The sequence below is a fragment of the Empidonax traillii genome, unplaced genomic scaffold (genome assembly GCF_003031625.1).
Source record: "Empidonax traillii isolate 1590-97213 ecotype Southwest subspecies unplaced genomic scaffold, ASM303162v1 scaffold20:size5563877, whole genome shotgun sequence".
Taxonomy (NCBI): domain Eukaryota; kingdom Metazoa; phylum Chordata; class Aves; order Passeriformes; family Tyrannidae; genus Empidonax; species Empidonax traillii.
Window position 1 is genome coordinate 171,409 of NW_020955213.1, and position 23,265 is coordinate 194,673.

Below are 23,265 nucleotides of genomic sequence, written 5' to 3' on the forward strand. Positions count from 1 at the left end.
GAAACTTATGTCAAAGACATAAAACTTACAGTAAAGAGCACACTTTTCTGCTTTTTGCCATTGATACAGTATTAAGTTGGGTGGAACTCTATGTAATTTTAATTCAACATTAAAGTTAGCTCCAAGAATAATGCATTTAAAAAATATATTTAAAAACAACACGGAAATCTTTATAAAGAATGGAGATGAAGTCAAAGCTTAGCTGCAATCTATACACTATTGAAAGTTAAGTCTGCATTATAAACATTAACTTTTTTTGAACTAGCTTTCAAAAAGTACTACATACCTTTAAAAACAATTCTGTTATTTATAAAGGCATATTAAGTGTGCTCTCCAAAACATTTCTTGCAATGTGTTCTGTTAGGGTGGAAAGGTAGTTAGCTTTTCTCATACTCATTAGATATTCAAAATAGTTTACCTTTTTCTTCTGCATGTGTTTTAAAATTTCTAATGTCTGTTTAATTTCAGGAATCTGACTTTTTAGCCTGTGAATTAACAACAGTCATGATTTATTATTTTACAGAGACACAGAGTTTCCTAAACAAGTGATCAGTTTTATTATACAATCCAACCTCCCTTTTAAAACTTGACAATCTTAACAGGCTTACAAATGCAGCTTTGAAAGACACAGCATGTAAAGGCAGCTCAGCTCCAGCTTCACCTGCCTCTCACCACACTGAGGTTTGCTGGCCTGGCTTCCAAAGCACAGCAACCCATTCACCCTTCACACAGGAACAACACACAGCAACAGTAACAGACACCTTTTTACTAAAATGGCACGTTTCTGCAGATTTGTAATGTCCTCAGAAGAGAGGGAAACCTCAGCAGAAACAGAGATAGAAACCACTGCATGTAGAACAAACTGAGTGTGTCACTTCTGAGGCTCACAGACTATTCTGACAGGGAGCTGAGAGCCACAGGACTGATCACTGTCCCAGGCAAAGCTCTCCAGAGCTGAGGGCATCCCCCTCCTGACAGCACTGGCAGAGGCACCAGATCCCAAGGCCCTCCCGTTTTCCCGTGGGCTCCCACAGCAGTGACTGCCAGAGCAGGGCTCCAGGTCAGGTCCTGGGGGATCTCTGCCCAGGAAAGGAGCATCATCTAAAAAGAAGGTTACTTAAAGCTTTGATTTTAGACTTTAAATTACAATTTGTTTCTCACCCAGCTTCAGATCAAGCCTGAAGCTACAGGAGAGAGAGGATGTTACTTAACCAATAGTTACAGGCTTGGCACAGTAAACACTGGACAGAAACATGTTCTCATTGACACCAGGCTGACAAAACCAAGAGACACAACAGTCCTTTTTGGCCTCAAGGGCTAAGGACCTATTCAGCAACACTCTTAATTCTTTAACATGTAATTTTCAGGAAGAGGGAAATAAAAAGCTGGGCTTTCCCAAAAGTGCTATAAATATTAGCTCTCCTATCATCAACTTTTTATTTCTTGGGATATTTAAAAAAAAATAGATTTATTTTTTAAAAGAACAGAACTGTGCTAAACATTTCCCAATTCTGCAAAAATTATTACTTACCTCCTTTTCTTTTGAGCAAGATTAAGTTCCAAAAATTTATACTTCTGATACTGCTCATCCAACTTCTTAAGAACTACATCTGCTGTCTCATTTCCAGGCTGTTTCATATAAGAATCTACATCTTCCTTTAAGGGGAGAAAGAAACCCTCAGTGTTAGAAGACTTTTAGAGAAATCCTAGACACAGACATGCTATCATCTTACTGCAGCTACATCTAGAGGGGTTTTTATATGTACAACTTTTTTTCTGGGTGCAGTACAAAATGATTTCGTTTCCTTTCTCAGCCACCTTTTCATTTCCCCCTACCCTCCTTTTTTGGTAGGGAATTAAGGGATAGGTGCAAGGATAATTTCATAACCATATTTGCTGGTACCTGGTTAATGGTGCTTTCAGTCCTGGCTGATGTCAAATGACACCTAACAGGGATGGGTGTCCTGGGAGCACGGATAAATCCGGGTTTCCTACCTGGCTCTTTAGGATAAAACTGAAGAAGGAAAAGAATCATGGCCTGATCAAGAATGTTGTGACAGAGAAAGACACAAAAGGGTGAACTGCGGTATCTGCTCAGGTAGGTGCTGTGACAGTGAACAGTTTGGCTTCAGAAGCTCCTTCTATAATCAGCAGGAAGCCACGGAAACCTCCAGAGAACAACTCCAGCCAGCCCTACCATCAGCTGGAAAAGCTGCCAGGGAAGACAGGCCTGAGCCTGCCGAGGATGCTGACCTTGGCATGCAGCTCCTTCAGGCACCCAGGAAGCAGCTCATGTGCGTGGGGACAGTGTTCCCAGCCTTTGGAAGCTACATCAGGCCAGAGTGTTTCTGGCCTGCCAACATTCACCCATGTACAACTCAAGATGACCCCACTCACCCACTGCAGTAATTCCGCCCTTATTTGTCTACACAGCTCAGTAAAACCCCACAGAAGTCCTACCACAGGCTTCTTCAGCTTCTCCTTTTGAACTCAGTGTCTCCATTCCAGAAGTTTCACATCAGAACAAGACTCTAATACCTTACTAAAGTGATACCAGACAAGGAGCTGCTTTCCCTCATTGTGACTCCTAAAGTTGGAGTTGGAGTCACTCTTGGCTAAAGAAACTCACTGTGAAATTACTGAGTCTGCTAAGAAGTCCCCACCTTCCTTATCATGAAGGAAATTTGCAGCAGAAACACGAACTCCATCCCAGACTGCAGCAGGGAGCACGGCCCAGGGGGCACATCTGAACTCAAGAGACGATGCCCAAGGAATGCCTCGAGCTCCCCCCCCCCACCAACAGACCAGGAAGCATTCCTGCTCCTGACAAAGCCTGGAGAGAAGTTCCAACAAAGAAAACAAAGGTTGTAGGAGTGAGGCCTGAGGATGTTGTGAAATGAAACTCCCTCTGGTGGAAGTGACTCTGCTGGTGTGAACCAGCCAAGGCTGAAAGCAAAGGCAGGTGGGCTCAGCTCCCCCAACCTCCTGTCTGGCACCCCCCTGTGCCCCAGCTCAGTCCGTGTGCACAGACAGAACCCACATCCCCATGGAACAAAGATGCTGGTAAGTGGATCCAGGCCCCCTGCAGACTGGTGATCTCCTCCCACTGCACAATGCCCCATCCAAGGCAGGCTCAGATTTACCCCCCAGGTTTTCCAGCTGGGGTTTCCAAGGCTGCTGGTCAGGCTTTGGACCCACCTTCCCCCTGCAAGGCTGAGGCTTGGTCACCTCCTGGAGCTTGGACAGGACAGTTCTGAGGCACAGCTGGGTGTCAATGCCATCAGGATCCCTGCTTTGTGCTGTATCCTGCAGCATCTCAACCGCAGAATCACCTTACAGGTTCTGCAAGGACCAGCCAAAACTCATCCCCATCTTTTTAGGAAGAAAATTCACTGGTGAAACACTCTGTTTTGTACTGTAGGTACAACACAGTCTTTGCAAACGTCAAGCCAAGGCCCAGGATTGCTCTGTGAGAGCCCTGAAGTGCAGCAGGACAGCACATTCCCACTCATCCCTACAGGTACCTTCTGAGGGATGACCCACATAGAGCACTGCAGGCACTCCCTCTGCAGAGCTGTCAGCACCTGTGGGCATGTGCAGGGAGCAGAGAGAGACACGTGTTTGCAGATTTGCATCCTCACCCCTGCTGAGAAAGGCAGAACAAAGAAGGCTTTTTTGTTTGGAAACATCTGGGCTACAGCTCAAACCCACCAGAGGTGTAAGTTCTATTTGGAGTGTTTCTTAGACTCCAGTAAATCACTGACTCAGGGCTTAACATCACTTGAAACCTGGAGGGGCACAAGAATTCACAGATCAGCGGCTCAGACGAGACATCAGCCATAAACTGTTTGAAGAGCCGCTACTGAACCAAGACACTCGCAGAAAACATCTCTGAAGATTCACAGTCAAGCTGCCCAAGCTGCCCATGTGGTAGGGGAAATGTCAAGCAAATGATCAGAAAGTTTTTATCACCATGACAGGATACAATGTTTTTGGAAGAGAAACCTGTGTTCTGAAGAAAAAGAAAAGGAAACAACGTGGAACCAAACACAGCAGCTGCAACAACAGCCACCAGCACAGGGTGAGGGATGGGACAGGTGCCCTCAAAGTGTTTGGTTATCTCCTGTTCCCTGCTAGGGTGGTACCTCCACTGCAGAGCCAGCACAGAGCACAGGTTCTCCTCTGTCCATTCCTGAAAAACCCCAAAGGAAAGGGAGGATCTGGATGCACTGGGAGCAAGTGTCCTGTATCCTGTGCCTGCTCAGGCCCCACACAGGACAAGCACTACACCTGGGAAACCAAAATGCAAGTCAAGCCCATGCATTTCTGTAAAAGCAGTCAGATCTGATCAGTCCAAACAGCTCTGGTGAAGATGTAAGAGATCTGAGAAATGCAGATTTTCAAAGTCCAAGAACATCTCAGTAACAAAGCAGCACCAGGAACAGACCTCAACACTTCAGGGCAGCCAGGGAAGGCCACCCTGATCAATACTCATTGATCAGATGAGACAAAGCAGCAATTAGGATGGAGCACCAAGAGCCCGTTCACAGCAGAACACGAACAGCAGACAATTGTGAGACTGTGTCACTGCATAAGCAACGATTCCTTCTTTTCAGCCAGTCAAGAGAATCATCAAATGCTTGGTACATCAGTTTTTAGAGTTGGATAATCAAGTTATGCCTGTTTGCTAAAAGACACACGTTTGTTGGTTTTCAAGAAGGACACATGGTCCCTTCTGAAGGACGGATCTGCTCGGCAGTCACAGCCGAGACTGTGGGAGGAAGGTGCCCGGGGCACGGCCCTGCCCAAGGGGGCACAGGGGACACGGGGTGTGCCCGGTGAGGAGGGACCAGGGCACAGTGACAGGGGGGCCCTGAGCCGGGCTGTGCAAGCACACTGTAACGCCTAACGCGGGGGGTGAGCTTCCTATAAAGTTCATTCATGCTTAACAACACCAGGCCGGGAGCAAAACGAGAAAACGCCCAGGCTGAGGCCGTGAGGGAACACCACCCGCCCGCCCGCCAGGCCGCGACCCCGCCGAGGGGCCGCCTCACGGGGCCGGGGCCGCCTGGCGGCGCTTAGCCCACGCCCCCCGGCCGCTCCGGGGCTGCCCGGTGCCCGTCCCCGCTCACCACGAAGGTCGCCTCTGGGATGCCGAGCGGGCCTCGCCGCCCGCCCTGCGCCGCCGCCCCGCCGCCTCCGGCCGCCGCCATCTTGGGAACCGCCGGCACGCGGCGGGCACAACGTCACCGCGTCGGCGTCGCACGCGCGGCCTCGCCATTGGCTGCCGGGCTCCGATGGGCGCGCGGCGTCGGCGCGCGGGGTGGGCGGGGCCGAGTCCCGCAAAGGGCGGCGTCCATTGGGCGGCTGGGACAGGGGGCGGGGCCGGGGGGCTCGGGAGAGGGAGGAGGAGGAGGAGATGGAGGGAAACAACACAACGAACTGTTAACTAGCCCAAGCTCACAACTGAGACCTCTGCAACCTCCCGAAACAAAAATACAACTATTAAAAACACTAGTCATTAAGGCCGCTGCTTTTTGGTACTGAGACTTCGTACAGGGTAACAGGCAGAGCTACCAAAACAACCCTTACACTTCCTCTGCTATCGTGACTTTCAGGTACGAAAACGGTGAGAAAGCCAAATATTTAACTGGGTGTTGGTTAAGGTACCTCAGGACAGAGCCTGAGGTTACCCCTGTGCAGGTCTATTCATTAGGTGTCCACACTTTGCACTAGACGAGGTTGCCTGGAGCCCCAACCTGGCCTTGGACACTTCCAGGGATGGGGATCCACAGCCGCTCTGGGCAACCTGTGCCAGTTCTTCACCACCCCCACAGGAAGAGTTTCTTCCCAATATCTAATCTAACTCTGCCCTCTGTCAGTTTAAGGCCATTCTGCCCTGTCCCACTGCTCCAGGCCCTTGTCCCAAGGCCCTTTTCAGCTCTCCCTGTAGGCAACGGAAGGGGCTCTAAGTTCTTCCTGGAGCCTTCTCTTCTGCAAAGTGAACGCAGAGTGACGAGGCAATCAAGCACCATCATTCAGCCATTATCAGCATTAAAGAAAGCCTTAAGAGCTCAAACACATGAAAAAAATATTCACATACACGCATCTTGCATGTGCCAAAGTTTATTTTTTTCCAAAACTTGTTTCATCAAATAATTGGATATGAGCAGTTTTTAAAAAACAAACAGTTTGCGTATTAACAAATTGTGAAGTTCCACAATTAAAATATCAACACAGCCAGTCTTGTGCTTAGGCTTCTTTTTTAAAAAATTATTCATAGAACATAAACCCTCAAAAATTTTTTTCCAGTTTGTGGCTAGTATATTCCACACATTCTGTATTCTTATAAAATGAAGGAACTCACATAAAGGAACAGCTGTACAAGAATACATCTGAAAAAAAGCAACCTAAATTACCGCAGCTCCTTTTAAATAAATATCCAATAAAAGGCACAAACCTGTCATGGGGGAAAACATAACATACAAAACAAGACCTATCAAATAAATAAAGTGTGGGTTGGGGTGAGGGAAATCTGTTCCAGCACCTATTTTGTCATTGCTCCAAGATGAAATTCTGGCCAAAGATTTGGTAAAGGATTAAACTTAACCACAAGGATACACATTTGAGATATACTGAAAGATTTGTCGTTACAATTCCTGTTGTAACTGTACCACTCACTACAATCTCCTTAAATAAACGAGCATGAGGATCTGCATAAGGTAGCGCTGCAGTGATGTACAGATCAACGACAACTCAGATACATCTTCAGTCATAGCAACAGGTTCTCTATTCCTACCTATCAGTAATGTATAAATGATAACATGTACAGTTTCCATTGCTCAAAAATATAATCTTTTAAATGGAAATAAATGACTGATACACAGTGCCCTTTAGATGCTGTCCTTACAATACAAACTACCAAAACCAAAAAGTCTTCCTTTTTTATGTACAAATTAAGCACCGATCCACAGTGCATTACTATTCTAATTGTAACCCCCCCTCCCTGCCACACATCAAAAAACCCAGCTGGGGATAACACCCTGTATTCAGTCTTGCAGTCAGAAGTTTCATTGTTGTTACTTTTGTATGTGTGGTTTTTGCTGTTGGTTTGCTGTTGGTGGTGGTTTTTTTAAACCAAAAGTCCATTTGTTGTTTTTACCTACAAATATTCCACCACTGTGCACAGAACTGAGATTTCTCTAGTACACATGTTCAAAATTGTTATTTAAAAAAAAAATAAAATCAGTAACTTCTTGGAGGTAAAGTCAAGCTATATCTAGAGAACATTAGAAAACCCCAGTTTTTTAAAAGGAGATACATGTTCAAGTCCAACAGGCCTCACACAATCCACCTTTCCCATTCCCCCAGAAGTTATCCTATGTCGTATCCCATGAGGGACAGCCTGCCTGTAGCAGCACCAGCTCCCCACAGTAAGGTTCAAATGACCCACGACAGGACAATAATGCAAAGCCCACAGAGTACTTGGAGTCTTCCTCCTTGTACAGGCAGACATGGAGAGACATCTCAGTTACCTGCTTTCTGAAGTGTTCACAACATGATTCTGACCAAACAAGCTGGAAGAAAAGTCACATTTCTACACATCTCTCTTCATTGCTTTACTCATCATAACTTCTATTTGCAGCTCCTTGGGCTGTTACAGTCAACCCTCAAGAACAACCTTGGTCTTCAAAGTGTTGGGTTTGTGTTGTTTTTGTTTTTGTTTTTTTTTTTCCTTTTTTTTTTTTTCTGAGCCATAAAAGCCTTGACAGCATCCCAAGTCCTTGGTTTTCACTTCTTATGTATGAATTATGTTATTGAAACACATACTCTGCCATTTTATGCATTCCAATACATGCACCAGGAAGAGGTTGGCCAGTCCTGTGCACTCGTGTGCAGAGAGAAGCAACCTTTGCTTCACAAGGATCAAACTGAATGCTGTGTTTCAAAGTATCAAACACTGTGAAGGAAACTAAAAAGAAGGTAGGCTATAAAGTTTTTAGAATGTACGTTGTGGCTGTTTCTCCTTTTTTAATACTAAATAAATTGGTATCAGACAGCTTTGCTACAAGAAAGCAGACCAAAGAACTATTAAAAAGATCCAGAACTAATCAGAAATAGTGCAAACTATGACCTAGTACTAAATCCATTTCTGAGCCAAGTACATTCCAGATATTCAGAATGCTCTGCAATAAAGTTATAACAAATATATACTGCTTGCCAGGCATTTATTTGCATATTTTATTAAAATAATGCATTATTACTTATACAACTCAGTATGAGAAGGAGACCTAACAGCTTACAGTGCATGGAACTGCCTGCTTGTGGCGCTCTCACCTCTGTCACTAATGCCCAGATATTTGTAACTACAGGTACTGGTCTAATTTGAACACAAGACTTTTCATTGCTGAATAAATCAGTGGAATTCACTATTTCCTAAATAAACAGTCCCCTCAACACAATGACTTATTCTAAATGGCATCTATTCCCTTGTCATGTGGAGGGCAACTATAGGCACTGAAGAACTCATTGGCTTAAAATGGTACAACTGTTCAACCCAGTAAAGGTGGTTTAAAGCTTGAAGCCCTTTGTAATTCAAACTTGAACATTAAATTGCCATATACTGGTCCAAATTCTTTTAAAAATCAATACACATCAAGGAACTCTGAGTTTTAAATTTCTGCAAGATTACATTTCCCAGGAAATCAGCAGTTACAGATTCTAACGGCTGGGGAACGAAGTTTTATTTTGCTTCTTTTATGTTATTTCATTTGGCAAAAATACTTCCATAGGGTTAAGAGAGACTACTTTTGCACTCTTTGGACAGAATTAAGCATTGGGAAAAAGAGAAGGCTTGTTCCCAATTTGAGGAATGTGCTGTAATTTAGAAGTTCTCTACTAGACAGTTTGAAAAGATTCTCAGGCCTACCTGCATTTATGGTGAGAGTCAGAGATATTTCTGCAATTACAGACTCCCCAAAAGATAAAAGACTTACTACTCTGGAGGTCTATTTATTGTAACAATAGAAAACTATTCCTTTTTGGAAAACTCAGCTTTAATATTAATCATTTGGAGAAGTAATTCTATGGGAGAGCTTTTCATTGTGTTCTGCCGTGAAACTTCTGGAGGAAAGGTTGTTCCCAGTTCCATCTACTTATTATAACTATTGGGTTTTTTTAATGCTATCACTTTTTAACAGACAGTTAAAAATAGAAGATAAGGCATTTTCATAGCCAATTTCAGTTCTGGAGGAAGATTTTTAAATACAAAAGATGTGCCAGAAGTCTGTACACATCTGACCCATTGTGAACAGCAATACCTCATAAATTAGTTGATTTAAAAGATTTTCCTCTCAAAAAGAGTCTGCATTTCTTAACATAGCATTTGAACCTTGAAATTACTACAGAAGAAAAAGATTACTGCAGCATCAAAGAAACAATTATCTAAAAGTTTGCACATATTTACACATTTAAAAATAATTACTTTTATATGGTTTACAACTAGGTTCTTATTTCAAAAAAAGCAGCACAAGCTATTCTCTACAGCTGGATAATTTTCATATAGTTGCCAGTTCACAAGAGTCAGCGTGACTGCAAGGTTTGAGTCTTCTGACCTAATGGACTTTAAAAAAGGAAAACTGAATCTCTTGCCTCGATTGCACTTGGCAACAGGATTTAGAAATTGCTCCCCCGTGCTGAGGTTAGGGACACTACAGCCACTGGCTCCCAAAGCTACTCTTCCTTGAAGGATGAAAGATGCCACCTGCAGAGAAGGTACCTGATGGAAGTGCAGCTCCTGTCACCTCTTGCAGGCTGCAAGTGCTGTTCTGTCACACACTTGTTTTCCCTCCTCCACCACAGACCTGCAGCCCATATCAGAGCCCAGCTCTTTTAACTCCCCCTGTAACACTGATATACCAAGGGAGCAATTTATTATTTTTACTATATATATATGTAATAAGTATGTGTCTTGTTGATTCACAGCATTTCAAACTCACATTATAAAGTTTGCAAATTACTATAAGCTACTCTAATGTGAAAAAGCTGTCTGATTTCACACAATATTGGCCTTATGATAATGCAAGCATTGCTCTGTCAGAGTATTTATTAGAGCACATAAAAATTTTATTGCTCAACTTGATTTGTGTTGTGTCTTGGTTACAACAGCCACAGAATTTATGGAGAAAATAAATAGCTTTTGACATCCTCAGTCGATTCCCAAGGTCATCCACTGATGATTAAGGTTGTAGAGCAATCATGTAACCTTCTCTTCAGCTTTGAAGATGATAATCCAGCTTGCACCTTCTGAGTCAACCTCAAAAATACAGTTTTCTGCTGAGCAGTTTAAAAAAAAAAATCAGGGAACAAACATGACTTCACACTGCAGTGACTGTTATAAACAAGAATCTCTAAAGCATTGCAATTCAAAATAATATTGTATTATACAGGGAAAAAACAGTTGCCCTGTTCAAGAACATATCATGGAAAGATTGCAATTCAGTCTTTTCATTTTTTTTACCAGTATTTGGTTGTTCTCACATCTTGTTGCTTTGGTGGCTCTACATAAACTGTATCTGTGAAGCAGAGACAACATATTAATGCCACTTAAATAACACAGAGCTTCTCAGTGTTTTAGAATTATGAATCTATTCCACTGCCTTGTTACTTACAAGTTAAGTCCGTAGGCTTTGGCACTTTAAAACACCCCCAAAAAACATTTAAGACCAACGTATTTGAATGACAGGAATACAAAGTTTCTCCAGTTCGAATGACCTCTGTTCATGCCTTTCTCACTCCCCCATCCCCTGATCCTTCAGGAAGCTTTCAACATTGCTCTAGCCAGTATGACTCAACCAAGTATCCAGCTGATGTCACAGGAAGTCTGAAACCTACTCATCTTCACCACTCCCACTCTCTTAATATTGACACAGTGAGAGACAAACCACTAAATCTCTCATTTTTGATTTCTTCCTCGTTTCCTGCAATTGTGTGATCTCCCATCTGAATTTGTCTCCTGACCATCAAAAGCTGCTGAGGAACCCCCCACTTTCACAGAATGACACCAGTAGCTCTTCACGAAGCATTTGGTTGCTTTTACCAAGACTCAAGTTTCAAAGTCCTGACAAGATTAAAGAGCCCTGTTCACCTGAGTTTCAGAAACAGGTGCAAAAGGATTTGTTGGCCGTAGACCAGGCTGTGTATACATCATTGACTGGGGTGCCATCAAAGGAGCAGCTCCAACCTGAGGAGGTACCTGTTGGAAAAACAAACCCCCCACAAGACAAATATATAAAATTCAAACTAATTCTACAAGACACGTCTTTTTGCATTTAAGTATAGTAGAAAATAAGCATATAGAAACACAAACAGAGTAAAGTCAAAGCTTTTAAAAAACCTGCTATATAAAATTTAGAGTAATCTCTTTCAACGCAGGGTGTGAAAAAGCTTTATCTGATTTCAAACAGTATTGTCAATATATTGAAGTTGCAGAATGATTTGAACATAACAATGCATGCCATGAAACCCACTGGAGGAGATAACTTTCAGGAATACAAAACAATCACATCTCTTACCATTCCATATACAGGCACTTGAGGTGTGGTCAACGGGTATGCGATAGGAGCAGGTACCTTCAATCAAGAAAATGTTAAACATTTTAGAGAAAAACTCACGCATACTAACAATATACATAAAACTTTGAAGAAGACATTTTTCAGTACTTAAAATAACCAACATATTTACAAGAAATCGACTTACATATCCAGGATAATGTACTCCATTCTGGCACAGCAAAAGGATAAGATAGAAGATTATTTAATAGGTATTCGAACTGGAAATTCTAACCAAGGGATGGATTCAAGTCCAGCACCCACAATAGTTTGCAACTATGCTCAACTCATATATTAAAACAATCAAAGTGGGAGGAAAAAAGTGCAAGAACAGTAACAGCAGTAACTATGCTTAGAAAGCTACCATTGATATGACTTACAGAAAAATTGGAAGTTTTACCACACCTAGCCAGATTTGAGTATATTGCTTGCACATGCATGTGTGTGAGAAGCTTTTAGGGGGCACAGCATGAAATATTCCTTCTTCCTCCCACTATGTGAGAAGGGCATAGTAAAAAAAAAAAAAAAAACAAAAAACAAGGAAGGCTGTGACTATTTGGTTTAAAAAACAAATAGCAACAGATGTTCAGTCATGTGAATGTTGCTCCATACCAACATCTGATGTCTGCAACATGTCACAATATGGAAGAAGAAAAAATGAAGAGCATCTTAAGCCAGATATACCTGATATCAGTTATGTTCACAGGCACAGTGGTGCATGCACTTCATATTGCCACACTTTGTTAAACAGCACTAATTATACTGGAAATTAAAGTGCTAAATAAAACACTTGGCTATGGAATAGTAAGCAGGTGATATGTGAATTGGAGGGTTAGCACCCTGAGTGCCACAGGCCAAGCCAGCACTGGGGCACAGATTGTAAAGGTGCTCATAGCTGAGCTAGATCTGTGCATCACCAACTGCTGGGGTTCCACATAAATGCATGAACAGACACCTGGCACAAAACACTCAAAGAAATGCTTATACCAGAAAGCAATAAACATGAACACGTGCAATAAAACCACAAAGCCCAAATCCACACTGCATCAGCATTTTAAGAATACGTTCTAGAGCATCAAGAGGGGTTAAAGAGATGGTGGGATCTCAAAGAACCTCACATGAAAGTGCCATACAACTGAGACACCCAATCATCTAAATCTTTTAGTCTCATTTTTGAGTCCAAAACTGGATGTAATCTTCTAGTCAACTTTGCTAATTCTGAATGAGCATAGTCATGTAAGACAAGGAAAACAGGCATTAGAGGTAAGCTATTCTTATTGCAAAATGCAGACAGCTGTCCAAAATTTATAGCAAATGTGGTGATTACCCTAAATGTACACGTAACTGAGATCTGTATGAATACAAGACACTTGGAAAATCTCTTTTAAAAGCACAAGAAAAGGCAGCTGCCTACAAGTACCCCTCCAAGGAATGAAAATTTTTCATTTAAATAACTGCAAAAGATCCACTTAGCATTTTGTACTGTGTTAAAAACACGAAGCTGCTGTTGAGCATTATCAAAAGTCCAAAGTGCTGCTTGACTTGAAGATTAAGGTGCCTTACAGGGGTTGCAGCAGGTTTCATGTGATAAAACTGAAAAAGGAGCAAAAACTGGAAGGAACAGCAGTTTTACCCTTAAAACACATTCTTAGGATGTGTATCTGTGCACATGTGCCTGGGAAGGGGACTGGGAGCATCTCAAACACGCACATCAGGAATTTTCTGGATTGGGATAATTGTTTTCAATCCAGAAAGAACTTACGAACTGAAATAGATAATCAGCCTTCCATTTGAGACATAAATTTTTAAAGGACAGGTTTTACAATGAGGGGACATACAGCATACTAAAATCTCTATTTAATTCAGTATGATTCTATGATCCTATCAGCACTCCCCCCCTGCTCCCAGTCTTTTCCCAAATGCCTTGGCTGTTCTTTTTAAGTTATTTGGAGCAGGGAAGCAACATTTGCTAGAATGAAGTGTAATTTCATAGCACAGAAATTACCATGTGTGGAATGGTGGGTAGGGGAGTTGGGTTCCACGTGGTTGATGTGCTTGTTTTTGCTTGCCAGTTAGTTCCACCAGTAAGTTTTTTCTCTGTGGGCTGTGACCACTGCATGTCTGACCTAAAATGAAATTGTGGTATTAGTTTTTACAGGGGGGGGCAACAGCAAGAGTAACAATGATGTAACAGGAAACCAAAATATGCTTAAATACATGTACACAGCTGAAATCTATGGGTGGAAGAAACACTCAGGATTTCAGTAACTACTTATGTATCTCTGCTCCATTAAGGATGAGGTCTGGGGGTTCTGCTTGTGTTGAAAGTAAACTATCATTACTGCACTGTACAGCACAATGGTTAAGTGGAGTTTGATGCAACTGCAAGATCTTTCACCATGCTTCATAAAAGTACAGCAATTGCAAAACTCAAATGAACTACTTCAAAAATTAAGGTTGACTGTGCTATGGTGACTGAGCACAAACACACCGTTTCAAGGCAGTTCTTGATTATTTCAGATTCTTTCAACAGCTGAGACTCTTGTCATGTCAGTGCTGGTAAACTGTGCCAGAGTCTACCAAAGAGTCATGTGAGAACACTCTAAGAACATTCATGCACTTACTTTTTGGATGGAGTTCCCCCAAAGCCAAGATCTGTGGGGGAAAAGAAACGGACAAAATCCTTAAGCATTTTGAATTTTGGAGGGGAAAAGCTTGTTTTGCTTTCAGTAACAAATAGGAAAGTTAATTTTAAAAGATTCACACTTACTTCCTACTAGATTAGCAAGTGAAGAATCGAGGTCATTTGCCAAAATTTTTCCACTTTGCTGGCTGGCTCCAGTGGCTCTTTGACTTTGTGGCGGTACTGTGGGTTGCAATACATCATCTAGAAAGGTAAAAGCTAAACCAAGAACACAAAAGCAACTGTTAATAAAATGGTTACATTGCATTTAATAAAAGACATCCACAATCCAGGGAGATATTTTCTATACTAAGTAATTAGAATATTTTTATGTGGAGGTTCAACATGCTGCAAAAGTGTCTAAGACTTGGATTAGAAGCAGAGTTTAACCTCTTTGGTTTTTATTAATATTGTAGCTACTAATCTAGTAAAATCTTTAATTCAGCAGACATTATTGTTATTTTCAAATTAAGATGAATCTCCTCTAAAACTGCAGCAGGAATGGCGTTGTTAGTGTCAATATAGTGGTACTTCCATGATACAGTACCCTGAATGTACACAAGAGCTCCTCTGCTGTACAGAAGAGCAAGGCTGTAACTCAGATATTCTTCAAGCAACACAACCCCCTAGTTTTGCATTTCTGCAAGTACAGTGCCTGTCAGTGGAGCCAGGGGGAATTTATTATCATGTAGCAAGAGAAAACACAAGTCCTAAGCACTGAAAACAAATGAACACGTGAGCTTACCCGTTAGGGGAGATCCAGTGGGCCACGTTCAAAGTTCGCTCCCCCAGAAAGAGAGGAAACCATTATTACACAATGGATGAAATTAGTCAGAGCTAATTTTAAAGTAAATAACTACAACTGAACTGATTGCCTCTTATCAGGCTCATTATCACCTTGCAAATAGGTTAAGTTATTAAATTTTGAACTGCAATAGCAATTATGCTAAGTTGTTAAGCAACTGGTGCCTGTAGGGTATAAATTAGTCATAAGGCAGTTTTTACCACTGGCAGTCCTGTACTCTGGTGCTGAAGATTTTCCTCCAAAAACAGCATCAAAGTCCACATTGATTGATGAAGAGGTGGTACTTGGAGGAGCTGAATGAAGAGGGAAACCTGGAAAAAAGAGTCGAGTAATGAAATACACCCCTGAAGTAATACCACTAAATACAGTGAAAAAGCAAAAAAATCAAATTACCATCAACAGTCAGAGGATGATACACAGAAGCATATGTAGGTTTATGACCACTAAAGTCATCTTTGTAAAAAGAGAGAAGAAAATAAGATCAGTTTTAAAGAGAAAAAGGAAGAGGAGACCCAAGAACTAATTCTGCAGTTAAAATTTAAAAACTTTAAATATTATAAAAAGATTTTTTTATTTTACAGATTTGAAGAGCCAAGTGAACTCCTGCATTCCCCATTACAAAAGAGAAAGGCAGTTGCAGTTTGAAAGAAATCTGCAAAAATTCCAGCACCACTGCAAGTCTCAGGATATCTACGTTGGGCAAGCGCAACAAAATAATAATTTATTTCAACTATAGAAATAAAATTTCAAGGAAACATATAATTTACTACACTTGGAATTAATGCACTGTTTTCACTTCTTAACCAAAAGTGAAAACTGGCCCAAACCACAAACAGATTACATGGCCCACTTTATCAGCATTATTATTATCTCCAGTAGCAAATAAATGACATGGGGTTTATTTGGTTTTTTACCACTAAACAGTTCCACCGTTTGTTTGGAGGAAAAAGAAGAATTGATGAAAGGGGTGGCAGATTTTACAGCTTCTTCAACTGGCTTCATGTCAAAGATGTCCAGATGAGGTGGAGAACCAACACAACCATTTGAAGACGAGAAAGGACCTTTCAGATGCAGAAGTGAAGGAAAGAATACAGAGTACAAATAATGGAAAAGAAAAACAGACTGAAATGACTGAATATGAGAATCTCTAGACAAAGTTCAGTTGTCAATATTCCACCTTGTGATCAGCTCATTTAGATACAAATTCTTAGTTTCAGATAAAAATCCTAATAGTTCTCTCTGTTTAGGAAAAATAGTTCCAGTATTTTCACTGGGGGGAAGGAGAGAATGACAGAACATGCATCAATCAGAGAAGTCAGGTACTACATTTTTGGCTTCAATAATCTATCTTTTAAATAGCACATAAGGGTATCAATTCCACCTATTAAAACACCAACATTTACCATGGTGTTAACACTGTCTTCTTTAGGCATTTGAGCCATTTCTTTGACATCTGATCATTCTTTGGAAGGATGGGTGAGGGTACAGAGAATGCTGTGCCCAAGAAAGTAGGATACACAGCTTAATTATGAGAACTTTGAAGTTAGCAGTACCTTTTAAAGGAAAAGTATATTAAATATTGCTTAATAAAATGGAAATACTATCCAGCATCTTTTCAGTTACATTTGCTTAGTTTATATTTCCCAGCAATTTTAAACCTTGACTTTTAGTTACCACTTTTTCTACCCTTTATTGAAGGGCTCCTTCTTTCCCTCTACTGGACATCAACACTAGTGCTACATGTTAAAGAAAGTTTGCCAGAGCTTTCAGATGATTTCTTTTATATTTTGTTAAGAATAGAAATGTTTGGATGCAAAGTAATTAACGTTTAAGATGCAGATTGAAGTAAGTATTAAACCTGTATTTTCTTCCTGTATTCTAAAAAGTCCCCCCATCCTTCAGACAGTCAAATCAAGGTATGAGCTCACCTCCCCAAGCACTGCTTGCTGATGTTGATATAGCTGGAGTACTCTGCACAGTTGGAACAAATGCAGGCTGAAGATCAAAAAGATCACTAGAAAGGTTGGGCATGCTGAATAAGAAATGAGAGAGAGAGAAATATGAAGATATGTAACAGGCTTTGTATTCTTGGGTGTTATATGAACACTCACACCAATCTCGTTTTCTCTTATTCACTAATAGCCCATCAACAATAGCGGTACAAAAACTCGTAATTTAGCATTTCCTGACTGATACCAAAATTCCTGTGGGTACACAAAGAAGGCATCAGCAAAAGGTACTTGGGAAGTAACTGGGATTGGTGCTTTACAGTGATTGTGGAGCTGTGGGCACTGCAGTAATTTCTGCTTCCTGCAGAAAGTAAAGTATCTCTCACCTGTTTGTTGTGGGTGCTGGTGCAGCAAAGAGGTCAACAGCTACAGTGGTATTCACACTTTTTCCTGATAAAGTGCTTGGGGATGCTGATGTGGAAGTGGAATTTGATACTACAGAAATCTCTCTTAATCGCTGCTCCTGAAAGATGAGATAGATAGATTTTTAGTATTATTAATTTATTAATCTTTCAGTCCTAAACACCTTCTCCAAGAAGAAATTTTAATTATGGTCTTAATAAATAAAAGTTATTCTTCTGTAAAGTTATTCTTCTGAAAACATTACATTGAAATCAGGTGAGATTTCAAGGTGAGACTTGATGTTTTAAATAATTACTTTTTAAGTTACCCACAACTGCCTAGACGTAAACCACTTCTAGTCAAGCTACAGTCTAAACTTCCTTCACAGCCACTCAGAGAAACAGGCCAGTGGACTTTTGATCAGGAAGATGCATCCCCTACTTTATGGATCTTCATAGTTCAATTCAGATGTTCAGAAATCAATGACAATGTACATCCCACTGAGATTCAGGTGGTGCTGCTCTTAAGATGGCAACAGAAAAATCCTGTTTACATTAATTTCAGGTTTACATCCCTCATTACTCCAGATATGCCCACTGCATTTATATAGCAGAGGTGTATGTCATACACAGCTGATGCTCCTCACTGAGTGGCCTTGCAAGGAGCTTCCCCACCTCTTTTAAGCTCATCTTGATTTTTACCTGTATCCAGTTACAAAAAAAAAAAAAATCTTGGAAAACTTGTTGAAAACATGGTACCTTCAATGCCTGCAGTCTAACTTGCTCCTCCTCCAACGCCTGCTGCTTTTCTTTCTCATCCATCCTGCTGAATGACATTCCTGTATTGGCAAGTGAGGAAACAGCACTGGAAAGGGCACTAGCTCTAAAAAAGGTAATAATAAAAAAAAAATATTAAAAAAATACAGTCAGGTCTACATCACTTACAGTCTAATGATCAAATGCTCTTCATAGCTGTGTGCCATTTCCCCCCCCCTCAGTCACTTCTTCCTTTACTCTCTGGTACAAAAAAGCCCATCAACAGGGTTTGGTGACAAAGCACTATGAGGATACCAAATCAATCCCTCAAGTTCCAGTGGGTAGGAACTGGAAAATTTGGAACATACCAGTTGTCTTTTCTCTTTAAATTCACCTAGACTAGACTGGAATGTTATTCAAATGGCAGAGGCACAGAAAGCTTGTTTGTACATTATGTAACAGCAGTCAAAGCACGAGAGTTATTCCCTATTTAGTGCACACTTAAACAGAATCCTGTGGCAGCAAATCCTCAAATTCTTGAGCAAAAAAAAAAAAAAAATAATCTGAGGAGAACACAACTCAGGAATGTAGCTCCCACTGATACATTTATCAACATTTACCAAGTTTCTGTGTGAGAATGTCTGTGCCAAATGAGATCTCTCACTCTTCAGTCAGAAGTACTGTTCATACAATATTGATACCATACTTGACAGAAAGAATAACATAATTCCTATCAGCACACAACATCTAAGCTAGTTTGGCTGTTCTGAGAAGGGACTGAAGAGCTTGCAGACATACCTAGATTTTAAGCATGGCTAAGCTACCAGACTATTACTCACTAGATGCTTCATTTATATTTCTATGAAGAGACATTCAGAAGTGAACAAAACTCAGGAATACCAAGTGTCTGAATCCTGACAATTCTTAGAATAACAATGACAGATATTAAGTATTGGCACTGCTGTAATTCGTTGGGTGCTCACCTGCTGGCAGCAGAGACTTCTTTTGTTTTCTTTCCCTCCACAGAAGCCAAATGCTGTTCCAATGCCTCAAGCAAGCTACTGGGTGCCTAAAATTAAAAGTATTTATAAAACATTGCTTCTAATCAACACATCATCATTTAGCACACAGATGAGTTTTCTCATCCACGAAAAACAAACAAAAACTCACACATTGATAATTGTGCCTTTGGGTTTTGCTGCCACCCTGCACACCCAGATCCTACCCACTCAGGAGTGGTTCTTTAAAAGCAGTGGGACCACAGAGACACGAAGGAAGGATTCCCCCAGAGTGGGTTTGCTTCTGCACATGCAAGTTGCATCCTTGGTTTTGGCAACAGCATTTGCTATGTTAGGATTAACTGAATAATCACAGCTGATTAAGCAGTACTCCCTTAAACTCAGAGAAGTCCCAAAACAAAGACTTGGCATTTCTGATCTCCTTTCTCATGTAACAACAAAAAGCCAGTTGTTCTTCATTCGAGTATTTACAGTCAAAGGCTTGTAGTAAAAACACTTGACTACAGCAGGATGTTGGGTTTGATCAAATAGGGAGTCAAATTCAACCTGATCCCAACAACACTACTGCAGACTGAGCACTGTACAATAAACCAACTCCATTACTCCACGTTAAATAAATCCTACTGCAGGTTCAGATGAAAGGAATGGAGCTCTCAAGTTTTAATCTACTTGCCAGCTCAGCCCTCCTCACCTGGCAGGGTTTCAGAGACATTAAAGCCTCTCTTTACCCCCGCCAACTTTGAGTAGGTAAAACAGATATGACAGGCATTGTTTGGAAGAAAAACAAGCTTGCCCTTGTGTAGCCCTTATGTACCAAAAGGCATTTCCTGGAAAGAGGAAAAGTATTATTTACACAAGGCTTTGGCAACCTCCCCTTTGAAATACTGAGCACAAGTCTAGATTCCCACATTCACTGAAGGCAAATTCAAGCTAGATGAATCAAGAGATGGAGGGGGGAAAAAAAAAAGCACTTATAATAATCCTATAAAACTTCTTGTCTTAAAATTAAGGTCTGAGCTTGTATTTAAGTAGAGCTAGGTAAGCTAAGACAGTGTAGCTACTTCAACAACAGGTCATGAATAAATTTGGTGTTCGACCTGGACAGCTAAATCCCAAGGGGGACATTTTGAAACACCCATCTAGAAAGGTATGAGGGACCAAAAAAACCCACACCTTTCAGGAGGCACAAATATCAATGTAGCTGTGTCATGCAATGCCTTTTGCAAACTAATCTTAATAATAGAAGCCTGTGCCCTAATTCCAGAAAGCTTTTTTTTTTTCTCCCAAAGCCACTCTAAAACTTATTTGTATGGAAAAGCATATTCTATACTTACTATTTCTAAAACCCTCTAAAACAACCCCTCAACCACAAGAACTAAACCAAAGAAACCTCCTCTGAACTTTCTTATTGCTGCACACATCCAACAAAACATCAAATTTTGACTGAACAGAGTAGTTTTATGTCAGAAGAGATGCCTGAGCTAATACAGACATTATGACTTGAGAAGGGCTGTATTTCAGGATTCAGCCTCCCTCCCCCCACACAAAGACATCTGACAGACTGACATCCATACAGAGGAAAATGATCCAGTTACAGTCATGAAAAACAGAGAGCAAGCAACATCACTGTGAAACAGAGCATCTACAAAGGAAAATATTTTCTTTACAGGAACAGGCAAAATGGCAGTATTAAGAAATTCTAGCAAATCCTTTTAATGTGGCACTAAATGGATGTACAATTACTTAACTCACGTTAAATGCCATGAAATTTTCTATGTAAGTGGAAGGCTTAACAGTGGCACTGAAATTGCCAAAATACACAGGATGCTGATGTCTACCACCAGTTCAAAGTTGCCTTTCTTGTGTAAGTACATTTATAAAAAACAGCTGAGCTATTAGGAATAAAATACTGTGGAAACAGTAGAGACTAAGGATTTTCTCACTGAAAGTTTTGGATGAAAAAAGCAGCAACATGAAGTTAAATCCCCCTATTCTCAGTAAATTAAAAAAACCCCACCTGCTTTCAAGAGCCTTATAATGACCCAATTAAGGAGGCAAGGGCACACAAACCCAGTGAGGTATAAATAACTTCAGACTGGAGTATAATGTGATTAGCATAATACAGACCAGCTGAATACTGCACTACTAATCAACAGACAGAGTAAGATGCTAACATCAAACATCAACAGAAAACATCAAACTACTGTTTTCACTCACTACCTGCTCTTACTCTGATGGTTACAGTCATATTTCTTTCCTACCACAAAGGCCTAGAAGTTCTTAGAGGGATTAATATAAATTGCTAGGAGCAAACGTTAGAGATTTGTACTTTGAAGCATGTATGGTTTCAGATGGAAATCATATGTAGGCAGTAATGAATACCACTAACAATGGAAACTCGTGGTTTAGATTTCATTTCCATATTAAAAAGACACTGAAGTTTAGGCAAATCTTTACACTACGTATATTTTTACATGATTAACCCACAAAAGTTAATTTCATGAAGGTAGCGCAGGACTAGATGTAACTGTTCAAAGCTCACACATTTTTACTGTTTCTCAGTGACTCCACTTAAACAGCTCAAGTACTCTGGAGCTCTAAGACACCCCAGTGTCCTGGCAGGTGGCTGTTTATTCCACCCATCAGGTTACTCTGCACTACAGAAACAACAACAAACACCTCTGTGCTGTTGGGTTGACCCTACCTGAGAAACACATCGGCCCTGTGAGCTGAGGGAACTCACAAAGAATACCTTGATTCATTTCTGTGGACTATCAGTGTTTCCTTTCTCCAGGTCACACCACCTTTTTCACCTCCCTTCTGCCCCTCAGTTTACCCTCACTGGAAGGTGTTTCCCTTCACTCCACCTTTCAGAGTAAATTTTCCAGCACATAATCTGCACTGTGCACGTCCCTCACACCACTGAGTGCTACTGAAGCTGGAACCGAGTGCTGATATAGAAACATCCAATTTATTCAGACCTCAGGGGACAGAAAGAAATCCTTGACTGAACTAACTCTCTGTAATCTTTGAGTGTGTTGGAAGACATTAAGTTACAGTGAAATGGAAGGTTTTCCTCTAGGCATGGCAAGATGCTTGTGGCTTACCTTGCCAGGGATCCTCTGTGGAAAAAAGAAACAGAAGTGCTTGAAAAATACTTTCTGTGAGTTTTATTGCTTTAAACAATCAAAAATAAGCTTATTAAGAGCTTCAAAGCTTAAGTATTGAGTACATTTAATGCATGGTAAAAGTTACCAAATTCATTTCCAACCTTTAAAACCATTAAAAACACAAAGAACAAAAGAGTTGGGTTAATCAATATACCATGGACACTGACCTGAGTAAGATCTGGAATGTCACCCTGATCAATTCCAACTTGCTGGGTTTACAAAAAATGAAGAAAAAAAAAGTACATTAATACATGCAGTGGCAGTGAAAATTAAACCCAGCAATATCTGAATGTTACATAGAAACTAACATTTAAAAAGGGATATTTGTAACTTTCTTAGAAATCACAAGTGCATTAAGCTGCATCTCAAGGCAAACCCAACTTTTCATCCTGCCTGACTTTCATGCAGAAAAACCTATTGGGGTCATTAGAAACACCCACATCGCTCACTGCAACTCCGTTTTTTAGCTGCTACATTAAAGGAGAGCACTGTAAATATGCTGTAACATTAAGTTTATACATTGTGGACCATTCATAAAATTTTTATCAACACTTCAGGAAAATTTCCTATGTTATCTAATAAAAAAAAAGGATACCCAAGAATCTCACCTCATGTTAATGAGAGTACACAATCTTTAAAATACCTAATCTAATACTTCACTGTAGAGCAAAGAATCTCTGTGAAGTTGTTTGAACATTGATACTGCACCAGTACAGACAGATAAATTAGATCTTTTCCACAGATGTAGATTTATTTACCTCTGCTACTTTGAGGAATTCTGACAATTTGGTCATTCTGGCTAGAAATTTTTTGTAAATATCCAAGCCTTCTTTGCACTGGTTCTTCTTCATATCAAAATATCTTTCTGAGGAT

At 40.7% G+C, this 23,265-nt stretch overlaps 1 protein-coding gene across 9 annotated transcripts in view; it reads right to left on the reverse strand.

Moving 5' to 3' along the window:
- LOC114064698 (prefoldin subunit 3) overlaps positions 1 to 23,265 on the reverse strand; it is a 39,470-nt gene that overhangs the window by 3,534 nt on the left and 12,671 nt on the right. The window contains exons 7-23 of one of the 9 annotated variants that reach the window (XM_027898046.1): positions 23,151 to 23,257; positions 22,560 to 22,601; positions 22,330 to 22,344; positions 19,187 to 19,272; positions 18,207 to 18,330; positions 17,433 to 17,569; positions 17,026 to 17,129; positions 16,012 to 16,158; positions 15,491 to 15,550; positions 15,298 to 15,408; positions 14,380 to 14,496; positions 14,234 to 14,264; positions 13,615 to 13,735; positions 11,574 to 11,630; positions 11,147 to 11,254; positions 1,532 to 1,656; positions 419 to 485 (exon numbers count right to left, since the gene is read on the reverse strand). In XM_027898046.1, the coding sequence (XP_027753847.1) occupies positions 419 to 485; positions 1,532 to 1,656; positions 11,147 to 11,254; positions 11,574 to 11,630; positions 13,615 to 13,735; positions 14,234 to 14,264; positions 14,380 to 14,496; positions 15,298 to 15,408; positions 15,491 to 15,550; positions 16,012 to 16,158; positions 17,026 to 17,129; positions 17,433 to 17,569; positions 18,207 to 18,330; positions 19,187 to 19,272; positions 22,330 to 22,344; positions 22,560 to 22,601; positions 23,151 to 23,257 (1,559 nt within the window). Of the gene's footprint in view, positions 1 to 418; positions 486 to 1,531; positions 1,657 to 5,132; positions 5,209 to 7,793; positions 10,575 to 11,146; positions 11,255 to 11,573; positions 11,631 to 13,614; positions 13,736 to 14,233; positions 14,265 to 14,379; positions 14,497 to 15,297; positions 15,409 to 15,490; positions 15,551 to 16,011; positions 16,159 to 17,025; positions 17,130 to 17,432; positions 17,570 to 18,206; positions 18,331 to 19,186; positions 19,273 to 22,329; positions 22,345 to 22,559; positions 22,602 to 23,150; positions 23,258 to 23,265 lie in introns of those variants that run through there. The other 8 variants (XM_027897993.1, XM_027897985.1, XM_027897974.1 and 5 more) reach the window with 8 other exon arrangements.